Below are 16,584 nucleotides of genomic sequence, written 5' to 3'. Positions count from 1 at the left end.
CTAGTCCCCCGCTTCTCTTCCCAATCTACATTGCTAATTCCTCTCAATTGTATCCAAATTAGTCCCCTGCTTCTCTTCCCAATCTACATTGCTAATTCCTCTCAATTATATCCAAATTACTTGAGTGATTACTGCTGTGAATTATCGGTTGCTTCCGGTGTTGGGCATTAATCGGTGGGTGGGTTGAGGATTGTGACACGATACCTCAAGATATTTTTTTATAGGACCGGAGTAAAATCTCTAGGAGTAAAGTTGAATCGATGAGAAGAATTACTCGTACCACGTCGATGGATGAGGTAGCGAACCCAGTGTCCCACGTGATTACACTCACGAGCGACAGGGAGTATCCCTCTACTGTCGTTTCGTCGGCGTGCTTCTGACCATAAAAGACATAACTTGGGGGTAAAACAAAAGAATAGCTGTAACATATGCCACGATATGGATCCGCGAGCATTCCAAGCTATCATAGCAGAATTGCCATTGCTACTCCTACAGTTCGATGCACAAAGTCATAAACTGAAAATATCTTTAGTTACAAAAGTATATATACTCTGGTAGCTATCACCAGTTTTACGACCTTTTTTTTTGACATGTAACTATGAATCAGAGAAAATAAATTTCTTTACAAGGAGAATCGTCCCAGACCAGCCGCCGTCACAAATGGTGAAAAAAAAAACAAATACTACTGCACAGGAGGTTTACAGGCTTGAACTACAAAAAATCAAGATCGCCAAGCGGCCACACAGCCCAAGAGAAGCCAATACAAAGTATGTATACCATTGCGACATCTGCAAATCTCACTTCTGAATATGCAATATGCAACTCAATAGACTTGAATTTGCACTGCCCAAGTGCCCATCTCGTGTGTTAACTGTGACCCTACAAAAGTTGGGCGGTTCCAAACGGGTTGGCTTGCGGGTGCATCCCATTTAATGCTGGGAAAGGGCCGAACCCAGCATCGAGGAAGGGGTTGGGTGCCTGAGCAATGCCTGCATGCTGCGGCTGTAGTGGTGGCCCGAAGGGATTTGGCTGCATCATCATAGGCATCTGCTGGGGCTGCTGAGCCATGCTAGCCATTTGAACTGATGGTGGGGGAGCTACTTGAATCGACATAGCGAAAGGATCACTCGCCATGAAAGGGTTGGGGGCAGCTGAACCATACAGCTGCTGCTGCTGCATCTGCTGCCTGTAGGTTCCCTCGTCGTATAGGCTGTCCAGAATGAGTTTGTCAAATCCACCACCCTGCAGACAAAAACAAGAGAATAAATTTTGGCCTGATCAGCTAGACCAATAATGGCAAATATGGAGTAAAAAATCACATGGTTACTGAACCCAACCCGAATCACTCAACAGTTCAAAATTTTAAATATTACCATTATGAGATCATAAGTATAAAAGTAGAACAAATTGTAAAGATGCCAACTATCAGCTCAGTCATTAAAATTTAGAAGCAAATCCAAAGACTGTGTCTATGAAAAGCGTGATTTTCACCTGAAAGTTGAGGTTGGGGACACTTTTGCCCAAATAAATTGAAAACGCAAAAGGAAAAGTCCAAGCCCAAAGTTAATCACTATTAGGATGAGATATTGCAGAATTTGCTAGCATAATGAACTTTTTCTTTGAGAAGCAGAGCATGTCAGCAGGTCTTTCATGGACTTAACCTTAACCAAGTTTGTTACAAGCACTTTCTAGATTAGCCCAAGACTCCATGAGGTCCATTAATTCTAGGAAATAAATCATTTACTTGCAATTCACACCAATTACAAAGTTATCATTTTTTCTCACTTAAATGCTTTCTGATAAACAGATATATATGAGTAGTTGTGCTCCCTGTTTTCACCAACAATGAACCAGCAAAGCTTTTCCAGCCAGATTGATTTGGGAGCTATGGCTAAAACCCCGTCCGATCCAAAACCAAGACAAGCTGGCAGGAGCCACTAACAGCAGAATAACAGTTTCCAAATCCAAAGCGGGACATTATACTAACCATAAATATCCTCAGAGAAAGAGTAAGAAAACCCACCAAATTACTGTCCATGGCCATTGAGTTTGTGTTGGTGCTCGGGGTAGTAACAAGAGCAAGTTCCCATCCTGTAGGGTCAAATCCTTTATCTTGCAGTGTAGCTGTGCCACTTGTTGACGTCTCACCACCTGTTATATTGCACACAATTTTCAGAATTATCTAACACAAGGTTCATGATAGGCATCACTGGATTGAAGGATGACAAAATACCTGTAGGAATAATAGCCAAGGCCAAAGCATTGCTTTCCTCTATTGCTGATACACTAGGGGTTGGATCGCTTAATCCCTAGGAGCGTACATATCATTAAATTGTGATAAATGAACCAGTGCAGCATGCAGTAAATGGTTTCTTCTACTTACCAATAAATCACCGGTGTCTACGACCTCAGGTTTAGGAGGTGGTGGTGGAACTACTTCAGTAGATGGCACTGCAACAGCAGGTTCTTCAATTTGTGGTTTTTCCTCCTCAGCAGAAACAGGCTCAGGAATCTCTTCTGATTCTTCTGGTTTGTATGTCAGGAGGAGTCTCTCAGGAAACTCCTGGTGAAATAACAATTATTAAGAGTTTAAGAATCCGTTTTATAGATCGAATGATTATTTTAGTACAAATCAACATGTGATTATTTTACTGTGGTGACACAACACATGTGATTCTTCTTTTGCTATGGTTTCAAATTTCAATTGAAGATAAATATTGCACAAACATCATCATCAGGGCTGCTGCTTGATTATTATAATATAAAGGAGGCATATCGAAACGTAGAAGGCATTTTTAAAAGAAATAGCAGGTCATTTTAACTAAGAACTGACCAAAGGTTCCTTAATTGGAACCATGCGTGGAGCCTCTCTCACATACTCCTCCATGGTCGAAAGGAATGATTGTGGTGGCTGGAACAAATATAGAAAAAGAAAGTGATGACAATGATTTATCTGATTCTGATTTACAATACAAGAAGTTGCACAGTTAGCACAAAAATACTTGCCTCCCTCAGAGTAGGAAACTGGAAATTTCTTGCAAGTTCTAATCCCCGACAGTTTTCATAGAAGTCCGATAGGCTTCCAGCCTAGAGCATAACAGTGTTATTTCTACCATTATCATCATCTTTGAAATACCACAAATTTCAGATAACCATCCTTCAGAATCTTAGAATCACCTGCTGTCCAGCTCTCCTGTAAATTTCAAGGGCTTTGAGTGCTTCGTGCCTTGGCATCTCAAAAAACTGCATCATTTTCGAGCAACAAAAGAAAATATTAGTATGCACAACTTGCCAGAACAAAAATAAACAGTATAGTGCTGTCAATATAAAAACAAATTACCTTGTCAACAAGGTTGATAATTCCATCGTTTATTGCACAATAGATTTTGAAGCTTTCTTTAAGAACCTGTGCAAAGCAAGGAGATTCACTCAACTTACCATATTAAACTAATATAAAATTAAATTACTAAAACTATCAAGAAATTTAATTCATAACACTAACTGGAAATTTAATTCATAAAAGGACAGTGATCGTTTTTGTTTTCTTATGACCAGAATGTTATTACAAAAAACACCAAAGAAACTTTTATTTCCTTATATGACTAAGGATATCAACACAAAATAGAATGCCCCAAAAGATTTAAATTCTGAAAAAAGAACTGTCCAAATGTCCTAAGATAGTATATAGATATAAAACCATTTTAACAAAGGAAAATTTCTAGGAATGTACTCTACTAAGGCATCACCACCTGATCATAGTTTGCTCTACAAAATATTGCAAAAGATCTGTACAAGCAAGCAATGACATGAGCGAAAAGATAGCACAGATACAATGTTGCACAAAAGATGCCCTTATTCTAAGAATAGACTCTAGTCCAGAGAAGGAACTGCTCAATTATATCAGTAATAGCAGGATATGGCTCTTCATCCTGACAAATTATGAAGTGCCAAGGCAACCAAGATGTTTGCAATGGAGCGATTGGGTAATAAAAAGAAACACATCTGCATCCACAAGAAGAAAAACACTGGTGTAAAAGAAAAAACATAGCTTACCAGAGCTAGAGCATACTGCACCAAATAATTGCTATTTGCAGCTCCTTCTGGCTGCATAAGAAGAAAGAAAGCTGTCAGGTTATCTTCACAAAAAACAGACTGGAAAATTAGATTTTAGAATGTTTATTTCCCCCATTAGTCCAAACTGGCAAAAGAGAAAATCACCCGACATCCAATAAGTCGATAGAGTAACTGCTGCAGTGCTGGTAATTGCTCCAGCAAGTCCGGAGAATCTAATTCTCTGGTTCTACTGTGGCCCTGAAAAAGTCACAATATGAAGAATTCAGCAAGATAGAAACCAATAATTGACAAAATGTTGTAACTCTAATTATAATCATGGTAGCTAATTTGACTACAATAACCAAATGAGATTGATAATAACCAAACCTTTTCAGGCCCTTGACCCTGCTTCGACAAACGCTCAGCTTCAATATCGTACTTTAAGACCCTGAAGCATTCCAGTCTTTCCTCCAAAAACAAACCGTATGTACGAACCCATGAAGAATAGTCCCAAGCTGGATAAAAAGTTGTATTAGAAACAATGGGAATTTAGGAGGTGATACTAAAGAAAATTGATGTGCTCTACTAACCAACAGGGGTGGAGTCATCCTTGAAGTTTGATAATTGCAAAATCCGCACTCTTTGTGTGAAAGTAAGAAACTCTTCACGGAATGTAGGATCACCATCCCGGAGAAGCCTGTGGATCACCACAAGTGTCTTCAGTGCAACCTACATAGTGCATGAAATGAATGTTACATTAATTGGCTCCAGATGTGGACCAGCGAATACTTGCAAATAGAACAGAACACTGAAGAGTGTCTGAAGTATTGCTGATCTGCTGTTGAAGTGGTGGCACGAAAACCATAAATCAGAAAAACTTGTTTGGGACCAAGCCGATTTACTCCCTCCGTTTCACAATGTAAGTCATTCTAGCATTTCCCACATTCATATTGATGTTAATGAATCTAGACATATATATCTATTTGGATTCATTAACATCAATATGAATGTGGAAAATGCTAGAATGACTTACATTGTGAAACGGAGGAAGTAGCACATTGAGTTTCACCAAATCAGCCAAAAAAGATCCAGATCAAAGCAAGCATTTAATATGAGACAGAACATCACAGAATCGAAAAACATGATTCAGGGCAACCAGAAAAATAGAGAAACCATGGATGGTGAACAAAAGGCTATCAAAATCAACAAGAAAGACCAGAAAAATGCAGACCATCTCAGATATAGAGAAGAGAGAATGTTAATCAATTGAGTTAAGTTATATTTCAAGTTTGAGATATATCGAGGGCATAAGCGGTAACATAATTTAAATGTACATTCTACTATCCTGGATGGTTGGATGCCCACATTAGCACCACTGTACCACCGCTAAACCACAAAAAGCTCAAGCTCAGTATCCTAACTTCTTACACTGCGGCAGTTACATAAATGACTACATTTATATACTGCAGAAATTTCAGTTTTGCAACCCGCCTGTTACTCGACTACAGTATGGCAAGCGCTCAACGCAACCTAAGCATAAAAGATACAAACATAAAACATAAACACGAAAAATCTCAACAGGAGTGCACGGTGCTTACAATCCAATTCCGGGTCTTGGCGAGGCGACGAGCAAGAGCATGGATGCAGTAGGCGACATCCGCCCGAGGCCTAGCGATGGACGTCGCCGCTGCAATCTCTGCAACACAACCACCAACCCATCAAACACCAAACCCAACAGAGAATGGGGAAAACCCCAACAGCAAGTACCCTCCATCCCACCGAACAATCTCAATTCTCAAATCTGATTCCACACACACTGAACTAAATTAAGCAGAAAATCGCAAGCGAGGATATAGGAGATTGGCAGATTGGTAGTGAGGACGAATCAACGTACTTCGCAGGTGGCGCTCCTTGGGCGGGCACTCGACGTGGTTCGTGGCCTTCACAATCGCCACATCCAGATCCTACAGAGGGGAAAAGAAAAACATCGCAAACTAAAATAAATCCCAATGGATGCGTACAACACAGATCCAAACGCCTCCCCCTCCTGGACTCCTCGTCCCCCAGTCGGTTGCGGCAAATCGGATGAACTGAACCAGTTTGCGCCACTGGATTGGGGGAGGGTGCAAAAGCTCGACGCGGACCTTGAAGTCGGAGTTGAGATTGGCGAGGCTGACGGTGGTGGTGTCCTTGAGCGCGCCGTACGCCTTGCGCCAGCTCTGCAGCGCCGACATTCTCTGCTCCTCCTCCTCCTCCGCTCGCTCGCTCGCTCGCCGCCGCCTGCTGCCGCCTCCTCGACTTTTTTTTTTCTCTCTCTCCCCCCTTTGCTTCTGATTATTTTTTTCTCTCAGCCCTGCGGCCTGATTCGATTTCCGGCTACGCGTCCGCGAGATTGCTCGGTGCACGGAACGGCAAATAAATAGGAAGGCTTCGTTTTTCCGATATTGCCAAATGTGAAGGCGCGTTGGCACTTTTCATCACACCTTCTAAAGCCTGACGAGCAGAAGCTATAAAAAGGATTTCTTTTAAATCGAGGAGAGATGAAACTTTTTAAATACTCGGATTTAAATTAGAAAATGAATCACTTCTCGAATTTAAAATTCCAATGGCCGCCTGAGACAGCGTGTCCAGATGATTGGTTTGTTGGATTGTTGATTAATTGGTGGAATCTCATATTTTAGACTGTAACAGAGTACTAAGTAGTAGTATTTTTCAAGCCTAATTCGAAGGCAATAAGCTAGAGTCAATTCAGGCCGGCTGCTGCTCCTATCAAAAGCGGTAGTGTAGCAGCTGGTTTGGTTACCAGGCAGTTCCATGAAAGTGTTTAGGTTGGCTGGTCCAACATTGTCAAAAAGGCCCAATTAAGCTACGGTTTAAAAAACTTAGGAAAATTGGAACCATGCCATTATAATTTTGTAAAATTTGAGATATGTCATCCTAACTCACATGTCATTGACTCATGTAGGTCCTACATGTCATTGAGATACCGATGACATATCTTAAACATTGCAAAGTTATAATGGCATGGTTCCAAATTACTCTTAAAACTTTGGTTAAACCTTTCTTCTGCGCATGGCTTGACTCGTGAGCATGCGCTAGGCATGATAGAAGAAAGAATCTCAGCACAGACAAGTCATTCATATTTTATGCTGTACAGAACGAAAAATGCGTGGTGGTTTGGCTGTAAAGACGATTGACAACTCCAGTGTGTCCTAACACCGGTGGTCCTACCGCAGCCGCATGCAGCTTGGTTTCTTCCTTGGAAAGATTTGGTACCAGAGAAAGGTAGGGAGAGGTGAGTTGCCACCGTGCCAGTTCACAGGCACGTCTCACCTGTGACAAAACTGCGGATTCGTGTGGCTTGGAAGATTTAACTGCATGCACGGCGTCGGATTGACAGGGACTACGAGAGAGGAGAGTGATTCGCTGCTGATTCTGAAGAGGAGGGGAATGCGGGGGACGGTTGCGTTCTCCCTTTCCAAGTCGGTCGGGGTAGCTGGGTTGTCTCGCCGGGTCCCAGGCTCGCCACCGCCCACCGGACTTGGATGTGAGGACGAAGCAGACGGCTGGCGTTGGCGTCGACCGGCAGTTGGTCCGCTCGCATATGGCACAGAAACACACTGACACGCATTCGGCCCGTTCCCTCGATGCGTCGTTCGGAATGGGCCAAAATCCCGGCCCTGTATTTGGTGATGGCCTGGGATTTCAGTGGACTTAGCAAGTCAGAAGCCTGTGAGAGCCCAATAAGCCCTACGCTGTGAACAAACTTCTGCCGTGCGTTTTGTTATACACTCTTTTCTTTGCCATCGACGGTTTCACCAGTGGCGCGACGCGATCCGCGTCAGGCGCATCTGACGGATCTGCTTCCTTCTGGACCGAAAATTGTGCGCATGTATGCTATCCCGATGCAGCGTCTTGCTATTATAACTCCAATCACACTACGAATTCTGGTAGAGGCCCTGACGATCTACGTGCGCCTCAGCGAGGGCCCCAAAGATCAATTCTCCGCCCTCGCCATCCATGTGATGGAAAAAGTGCACCCAAGGTCCCTCAACTTGTCATCGAATTATAAAATTGTCCCCCAACCACAAAACCGGATATCCGGCGTCCCCCAATTAACCAAAACCGGTCATAATAGATCCCTCGGCGGTTTTAACCTCGGTTTTATCCTATGTGGCCGCTAACTCAGCGTGGGACCCACATAGGCCCCACATGTTAGTTTGCCACATCAGCACATACTCTATTTCCCCCTCTTCTCTCTCTGTTCTCTCCTTCCTTCCTCCCCCTCGCTCTCTGCTCTCGCACGAGCGGCAACGCGTGCGGCCGGCGACGGTGGCTCCCGAGTGGCGGCGCGCGGGCTCGCCGGCCTCCCCGTCCCCCTAGTGTGGTCGGCGATGGCGGCGTGCGGTTGCGGCCATCATGCGGAAATCGACTCGACGACGCCGCCATCAAGTCGCTGCCGTCGGGCGTCGGCGATGGCGGCGCGCGGCTGCGGCCGGCGGGGGAGGCGGAGGAGGTATGCGCGGACGACCTCGCCCTCGTCGTTGATGTCGCCACCGATGAAGAGGTCCGCACCGCTCACCAGTTCGCATGCCTCGTCGTCGTCGACGCTCGCCACTCCGGTCCGGCCGCGGCCCAGCGAACAAGCGACGAGAAGCCGGCGGCGCGGCGCCCCCGCCGCGGACGAGCGACAAGAAGCCGGTGGTGTGGCGCCCCCACCCGAAGCCGCCGACGACGATGAGGCCGAGCGGCGCAGAGTCGTCGACGCCGCCGCTCCCCATCCAGGTCGCGCTCAGGGTCGCCGCGCTGAAAGCGGCACATCCAGCGCCTGATGAGCTGCCGCGCCTCATGACGTTGCAGTTCCTCGCCGGTCAGCTCTCCCCTGTCATGGTCAAATTGCAAGGGATCGATTCTCCTCAACTCGGGTACATCCAACCTGTCGTTTGATTGCGAATCCATGTAGACGAAGCTATCCAGCTGCTTGGTGGGTGTGGCGCCGCCATACGACGGCGACGAGGCTACCGACTCACCAGTGAACTACGACCTCTCCTCATGCGAACACATCCTGTCTCTGAAGATGTGCGTCCTCGACGCCATCCATGGTTTCTACATCTGGGCACTCGCCGTGCTCCCATCGGCGACGATTGGACGACACGGCGGTCATTGCTGCGGCCCTCTCGAATCCGCTTCCAACATCATCCTCGTCACCGTATGGTACGCCGCCACCGCTCCTCCTCTGCCTGACGACGAGGCTGACTTACCGGGAGACATTTTTGACACCGGGCTGACCAGCACGTCGCGGCCGACGACGACGTACACCTGCGCGAGCTCCGGCAGCGTGCGCGCGCGAAGAGGGAGGAGGTGGGGACGTCGACAGCGAGCACACGGAGAGAGGGAGGATGCGGCGCGGGAGCAAGCCGGGGCTCCGAGTCCGCCGAGTCCACCTCCACGGCGCCCGGCCCTGCCTCCACCTCCGCGGCCACCGCCGCGGCGGCCAACCCCGCCCCGCCTCCACCTCCGTGCCCACCACCGCGGCGCCCGGCCCCGGCTCCGCCTCCGCGCCCAACGCCGCGGCGCCCGCCCACGCGGGGCCGCTTCGCCGGCGGCGGCGACGCAGCGCCGTCGGTGCCATTCTTGACCGGCCGCTGCCCTCGTCTTCTCGCGCGTCACAGCCGCTGCCGCCTACTCCTCTGTCGCCTCGTCCCCAACCGCCGGCCGGCTTGCCCCAGAGAAGAGAAGAGAAGAGAAGAGTGAGAGAGAGAGAGGAGGAAGGGAGAGGAAGGGGAAGAGTGAGGCTGACGTGGCATCCTGACATGTGGGGCCCACGTGGGTCCCACGCTGACTCAGCCGCCACGTAGGATAAAACCGGGTACAAAACCACCGAAGGACCTATAGTGAACGGTTTTTATAAGTTGAGGGATGTCATATATCTGGTTTTGCGGTTGAGGGACGATTTTGTAACTCGATGACAAGTTGAGGGACCTTCGGTGTACTTTTTCCTCCATGTGATCGACGAGGCGTTGCGGGGGTTCGCGGCATCCAAACACCTCAGCCGCAGCCCCTTTCCCAATCACCCAAGGCCGACGGCCTGCATCCCCTTCTCCTGCCTTTTGGAGGGCGCGGTGGATAACCTCGTTATCCCTACCGCGGTCTTCAACAACTGTAGGGACGTGTGCTATCTCAGGGCAGTAGCAGTGCAAGGCACGCTACCGTGCCTTCATCCCAATCCAGCAAGGATTTTGGCCCTAAATTCATCTCTAAGTCACACACCCCACAGTGCTAGTGACCTTAATCTCGTGACCTTCCTTCTTTTACATGGGACCACAATGCAGGGGACCAAGAGTGCCCAGCCCAAGAAATTAATTCTCGCAACTACCCTTCTCTCGAACTCTCCACATTGCTCCCGTTCTCCTTATCCCGGTTGCGAGCTCGCCGAGAAGCACTCTGCCTCAGCCGCCGCTCCGGCTCCCCTCCTCCCTCCACCGGTGGCTGGCGCCGGCTCTCCTCCCTCCGCCGCCGGCGCTGGCTCTGCTTCTCCGGCAGCCGCGGTTGCCGGCTCGCGCGAGTTCTTGAACCCCATCGCCCACGAGGTGGTGCTCAAGATCACCAGCTTCGGTGGCTGCAGCGGCCTCGTGGCGGCGGCGACGATGGGGGCGGCGTACTCGCGTTGGCGGCGGAGGGAGGAGGCGGCGGCGGCCGCCGGTGGGGTTCAGTTTCTGCTCAGGGGTGGCAGCAGCTTCAGTCCGCCGCCATGCGGAGGCAGGGAGGGGTCGGCGCGGCCAGGGACGTGGCGGTGGCGACGGCGGATCTCGGTGCGCGTGGCGGCGGAGCTCAGCGTCGACCTGGCCAAGGCGGCGACCGGGAGGAGGGCGCGCTCCTCCTCAACGTTCTTGGCGGCGGCTCAAGAACGGGCGGCGTGGTCGACGCCGCCGCCTCGCCTCGGCGTTCTGTGTTATTGATTTTTCTTGTGTGATTTTGTGTGACTTGATTTTCTTTTGTGATTTTGTTGGTAGCTCGGCGTCGGATCTCGGCACGGGAGCGGAGGAATCTTTTCTTGGTTTTGTGTAATGTAATGAGATTTGATTTCTTGTGGGAATGGGGGATCCTTTGTGAGTGAGATTTGGGTTCTTGAGATGGGCGGTAGCTGCTCCGACGCCATTCCAATCGATGCCGAGGCCGCCATGGATTTTGTCCTCATGGCGGCAAGGCCGATGCCGGCGCGGGCAAAAGGACTCGGTGGCGGTAGGATGAATCGCAGGCGCGGGAAGGGATTTTTTTCGTGGGCGAATCTGGAATTTCTCCGAGTGCTGCGTGCGCGAGGTCACGGGCGGCCAAGCATCGACGCCCACAGCGCTCGCTCCTCGCGTTTTTCTGGCGGCGCGTGGATTCGACCGAGCAAGGTTGCGCGTTGCTCTGCTTGGGGACGAGCAACCAAGTTTGGTCCTGGTTCCACGCGACACGTCGGACAAAATCCTCCGTGTCGCCCCATAGCACCGGTCTAGGGTAGGGCACTGCGAAAGGCCTCATCTATGATAACATCAACGAGTTGCTCATCATGATTCCACTCGCTCATCAACGAGTTACTTAGTAACGATTGTCGATGTAGTTGCATGGATGGCATTCTCAACAACTACTAGTTCCATAGAGGTCGTGTCAGTCGTGGCCTACGTGACCACCACAAACAATAGGGGAATTGGGCTTGACGTCGGAGCTAGAGCATTTTGTCAAACACATGGTGGGCGTCACCTTGGACTGCTTGTCCCAACCGAATTTTGCAAGTCTTCGGCATTCTTCTGGACTTTGGTCATCCACACTTCTACCACCGTCTTGAGAGATAGCAAATCAGCGCTCCTTCTCTGATCTGCCTCCTCCCGCCTTCGCTTGAACTCCTCGATCCGCCTCAAAAGCGTGTCAAATTTATCCTCACTTGCCATGGTAGCTTGTTTGGTAGGCTTGGTGAGCTCTGACACCAGATTGCTAGCAACCCAAATCAACCAATCTCAGCACCAACTCAACTAACAATCTAGCCGTACAAGTAGCAGCAAAGTCTAGTACATAGGAGAGATTTGGATGGGGAACAAATAGGAAGATACAAGTGGTGGAAGGTGCCAGAAGCTTCTAGAACAAGTAGTGGTAAAAGGGAGGTAGGGAGAAATCGACAAGGGAGCCCCCGACCACCCAAGTTGTCACCATCGCCAAGAGCTTCCGCTCGCCAATTGATTTGTTCGATGATTTCTTGGAAGTGCTGCTGCTTCTCATGTATAGTTGTCTCTTGGGTTCGCTTGGACTTCTTGAAAAGTAGATGATCCACTCCAAGTTGTAGCCCAGCTGGTTCCTATTCCCTCCGTCCCAAAATATAAACAATTTTGAACTCTGACACGGTCTTCAAGATGTTACTTTGACCAATAATATCTATAAAATTAAGGTGTTTTAAATAAAAAGAGTTGCATATTATGATAGTTTGTTCAATGATAAATCTAGTAACATCAATTTTACATGATTGATTTTTTTTATATTTTTGCTATTAATAGTTAAAGTTTAAAATGTTTTGACATGTCACTATGCTAAAATGCTTATATTTTAGGACACGGAGGGAGTAACACAAAGTTATATTAACTTATGTTGGTGTTCAAGCCCCTTCCTAGGGATGAAGTTCTCCGGGATCAAGTTAGTTATCATGCAAACAATCACGAGACCGTTGAAAATTTAAGGAATACATGAATACATGATCAAATAGGTAAACTACGCAAATATGCACTCTGTTATCAAGTGCTTAATTATTCCCCATTTTTGTGAAATGATCAAATCTGACCATGTATATCACATCCATGTTGCCTGAAGATGCGGTATATGTACCCTCTAATTCGCCTGCGCCAAAGAAGGCCCAAAAAAGAGACGAAGGACGTCATCGGTAGGAAAAGCCACCGGCGAGGAAAAAAAACGAGAGAGACGACGACACACGCACCATCAGGCGAACACGGACACAGCAACACTGTGAACACACACGCACACCGAAACAAACAGAATAAGCGGCAGCCCGACCGCGTCCGTCGGTGCCAGAGGTATCGATCGGCCAATCAGTCGCGGTAGCACACGAGCAGCGCGACGCAGCGGAAGATGATGCGGAGCCTCGCCTCGTTCCCCCGCGCGACCCTGCAGCCGCCACCGAGCTGGCTGGCGCCCCTGCGCTTCTTCGCCCCGTGGCTCCTGGCGACGACGAGCTCCATGGTCTCCGCGCGGCGCGCGCTCCTTCGTCGCTGGCTCTCTCTGCCGCGAGAGCGAGTGAGCTAGCTAGCAACTACTAGCAAATGCGTCCGCGCGCGAGAGCCAGCTAATTAACCGGGCGCTGGCATGCCAAAAAAACACTTTGGCGACGGTGTGGGTGCGCGATGGAGTCGGGGCTGCTTGTTGATGTGTTTATATACCGCGCGGCGCGCGCTAGCTCTGACCGTACGTACACTTGGACGGACGCTGGAAGGTTCAATGTAGGTCGCGCTAGGCGCTAGCTAGGTGCAGTTCCAGTGCAGCTATCGAGCTGTACGTACGTGCAATGCGTACGTACGACGCCTTGACCGTGGGTAGCTCACGGTGAGTTCCGTGCAAACGCATGCACCAACCTGCAAACTTTCCTGGCCCGATCCAGTAACCAGATGGATCATCGATACGTCGGCTCGTCCATCCGGCATTTAAAGTCAAACCGCCTGGTGCTTGATTATTAACGTCCGTTCGTTTTGTTCAGGGAGGTTAGAAACAGTCCAGGATACACGATCGGATCCTGCAGCTAATGTTGCCATCCGCCATCGGCCATCCGATGCCGGGTATGCCGATACAGCCGTCGACCCGCTTGTTGTTCGGCATCGCTGACCAATGCGTCGTATCGCGAGCCATTAATTACCTTTTCTTTGTAGGTTTGCGAATACGTCCTGTCTGCTTCCATGCCTTGACCGAGCGGCAAGAATCTTTTTCTTTCATCTGCAGTGCAGTGCAATCAACCATCGATCTGAACGTTAGTATCAGTTCGTCAGGGTTGCTATCCTACACGTCTACTCCCTCCGTCCAAAAAAACAAACTCTGGTTATCATGCCCAACGTTTGACCGTCCGTCTTATTTGAAAAAAATATGAAAAAAATTAAAAAGACAAGTCACGCATAAAATATTAATCATATTTTATCATCTAACAATAACGAAAATACGAATTATAAAAAAATTTCATATGAGACGGACAGTCAAAGTTGGACACGGAAACCCAAGGTTTGTCTTTTTTTAGACGGAGAGAGTACACTTCCATATGGTTCTGAAAATTTAAGGAGCGCAACTAATCCAGTATATATATAACAAGCCACCGGCCCTATCCAAGTTACTCTTTGACTGGCCACACAATAATACAATGGCCTTGTTTGGATGCTCCGAGCTATTAAATAGCCCTCCGGAATCTTGCTATTTAGAAGTATTAAACATAGATTATCGATAAAACCGATTCCATAACCCCTAGGCTATTTTGCGAGATGAATCTAATGATGTATATTAATCCACGATTAGCGGCTGATTACTGTAGCAAATCATGGATTAATATATCTCGTTAGATTCGTCTCGTAAAATAGCGTAGAGGTTATGGAATGGGTTTTATCAGTAATCTACGTTTAATACTCTTAAATAGCAAGATTCCGGAGGGCTATTAAATAGCCCTCCGGATCCAAACAGGGCCAATATATCGATGCTACTCCCATGAGCTAAGCACGATCCATCCATTTTGGACATGCATATGCAGGATACATCGCATCAGGACGAAGTTAAAACGGCTACGGGATTTGGCCGGCACCTCAAGTTTAACGTACGTCCTATACCATCGCATCGATCACTCGTCTACGGGACAGAATCGCTACATTGGCGCACAAGCCAGTTGACTGAAAACCTCGGTGGGCACAAACGCTAACGTTGGCATAACAAATTGTGTGACCACGGCTCTGTGTGTCTTTTAAAAGCCGGTCAAAGAAGAGCGCTTGCCGTTGTTGCAATCCAGAGAAAAGTGAGAAAACTGTTACTACTACTAAACTGGCTTATGAACTCCTAGTAGTCAACTGACAGCACACTCAAGCCTCTCTGCAGTCTGATTATTCAACCAGCGATTCGTGTTCAGGTGACGTGCCATTTAGTCCTGCAAATAGAGAGAGACGCTACTGCCAGAGTGTGCTGACTGGCGAGAATTTGGTAGGGTTTCACATGCATATCTACGGCTGTGTGGTTAGTTCGTATTCCCTTTCAGAAAACAAAGGCGAAATGCTTGCAAGTTGCAACCTCTATAGATAGATTTTAAAGAAATGCAATCCATATCATGTACGTGTCTGTAATCTGTACAAACAAGAGCTTGTTGTTAATTGTTGCAATTTGCAAACATGTATGCCGGGCCGGCCAAAGAGTAGGTCGGCCAAATTTCATTAAGAAAGAGAGTGTTTTTATACAGGTTTTGCACTTTGAGTCTTTGACAAGAGGCTGTCAAAGCTGAAGGGAGAGTGTTAAAAACCCTCCCAAAAGATAAATTTGCAAACATGTAATCCAGATAAATTGTTAATGGCTGATGAGCTCCTCATTGCCAACCCGTAACACATTTACAATCTTCTCTTGCTATTCAACCAGTGGTCATTGTTCGTATTACGTCCGATGATTTAGCCCAAATAGAAGAACCCAAAATCCGCTATTACTCTCTACAGTATTGGTGCTGCTACTAATTAACCGGTAAGAATTAGGTAGGGATACACATGCATCATCTACAGTATGTGGTCGCAAAACTGCCGACGCCTGCGTTAGTTTGTGTTATTCCTTTAGGTGAGGTGCTTGCAAGTTACAAACCTCTATAGACTGATTTGAAACAAAATGCAATCTACGATCATGTACTTGTCTGCAATCTTTGCAGACATATCAATAACACAGCAGATCATTGATGACCAGAAGTTAGCCTCCAGATCATTAATTTGGGGGAATCTGACGATCTCAGCACATCAGGATCTTGCAAAACCGAGGACAGAAACTCAGATATGTATGGCCAGGGCCAGACAGAACCAAGTTAGTGTCAAACAAGTTGGAATGTTAGCCATACGTATAGCTAAACAAATCCCAGAGCAAGATTCATGAGGCATTATAGGCCACAAAATTTTTAGAGGCGTTGTCCCCCAGATCGATCTTGCATCACACTTCGTGCAAGTTGAGAAACCGTGGCATGTGCTCTGTGGAGTACTTGCAGCTACCCACTCTAAAAATATTACCAGTACATCAAAATGTATGATATATTATTGGTAGTTTACAGCTAGACAATAGAAGGCTTCTTTTAAAGAAAAGGAGCTAGAGATTTGGGCGCTTCTCCTCTATATAAGCACGCCAAATGCAACAGGCATCACCATGCTAAGCAGAAGCACTTAAGCACTAAACACTTGTGAAGGAGGGCTGTCTTTTTTCTTCAGAGGTGTGATCTGATTTCTCCAACAGTATGGGCAATCCAAGGAGCCAAGGGAGAAGAGGAGGCCTCGGCAGAATGTT

The 16,584-nt window shown here is 47.7% G+C and overlaps 1 protein-coding gene and 1 pseudogene across 1 annotated transcript; one reads left to right on the top strand and one right to left on the bottom strand.

The window, feature by feature from the left end:
* Positions 1-500: 500 nt before the first annotated feature.
* On the bottom strand, positions 501-6,495 carry LOC127753173 (putative clathrin assembly protein At2g01600). The gene is made up of 15 exons (XM_052278643.1): positions 6,198-6,495; positions 5,948-6,017; positions 5,652-5,749; positions 4,644-4,782; positions 4,441-4,568; positions 4,219-4,311; positions 4,054-4,104; positions 3,341-3,406; positions 3,178-3,243; positions 3,007-3,087; positions 2,834-2,911; positions 2,384-2,563; positions 2,234-2,309; positions 2,024-2,151; positions 501-1,242 (listed from the first exon to the last, which is right to left on the bottom strand). The coding sequence occupies exons 1-15, from the start codon at positions 6,285-6,287 to the stop codon at positions 880-882; spliced, it is 1,707 nt and encodes a 568-aa protein (XP_052134603.1). The 5' UTR covers positions 6,288-6,495; the 3' UTR covers positions 501-879.
* A 1,610-nt stretch (positions 6,496-8,105) lies between these two features.
* LOC127769472 (uncharacterized) lies at positions 8,106-11,659 on the top strand (annotated as a pseudogene).
* The last annotated feature ends 4,925 nt before the right edge of the window (positions 11,660-16,584 follow it).

The sequence above is a fragment of the Oryza glaberrima genome, chromosome 1 (assembly GCF_000147395.1).
Source record: "Oryza glaberrima chromosome 1, OglaRS2, whole genome shotgun sequence".
NCBI lineage: Eukaryota > Viridiplantae > Streptophyta > Magnoliopsida > Poales > Poaceae > Oryza > Oryza glaberrima.
This window is presented reverse-complemented; position numbering and strand designations above follow the sequence as displayed.

Bases quoted from the DNA above. Each gene is read 5' to 3' on its own strand.
- LOC127753173 (XM_052278643.1), bottom strand. From the start codon at position 6,287: ATGTCGGCGCTGCAGAGCTGGCGCAAGGCGTACGGCGCGCTCAAGGAC. The intron at 4,105-4,218 runs GTGATTTTCTCT...CTTCTTATGCAG, and splicing joins ATCGACTTATTGGATGTCGG to CCAGAAGGAGCTGCAAATAG. The intron at 2,564-2,833 runs GTCAGTTCTTAG...TTATTTCACCAG, and splicing joins TTCCAATTAAGGAACCTTTG to GAGTTTCCTGAGAGACTCCT.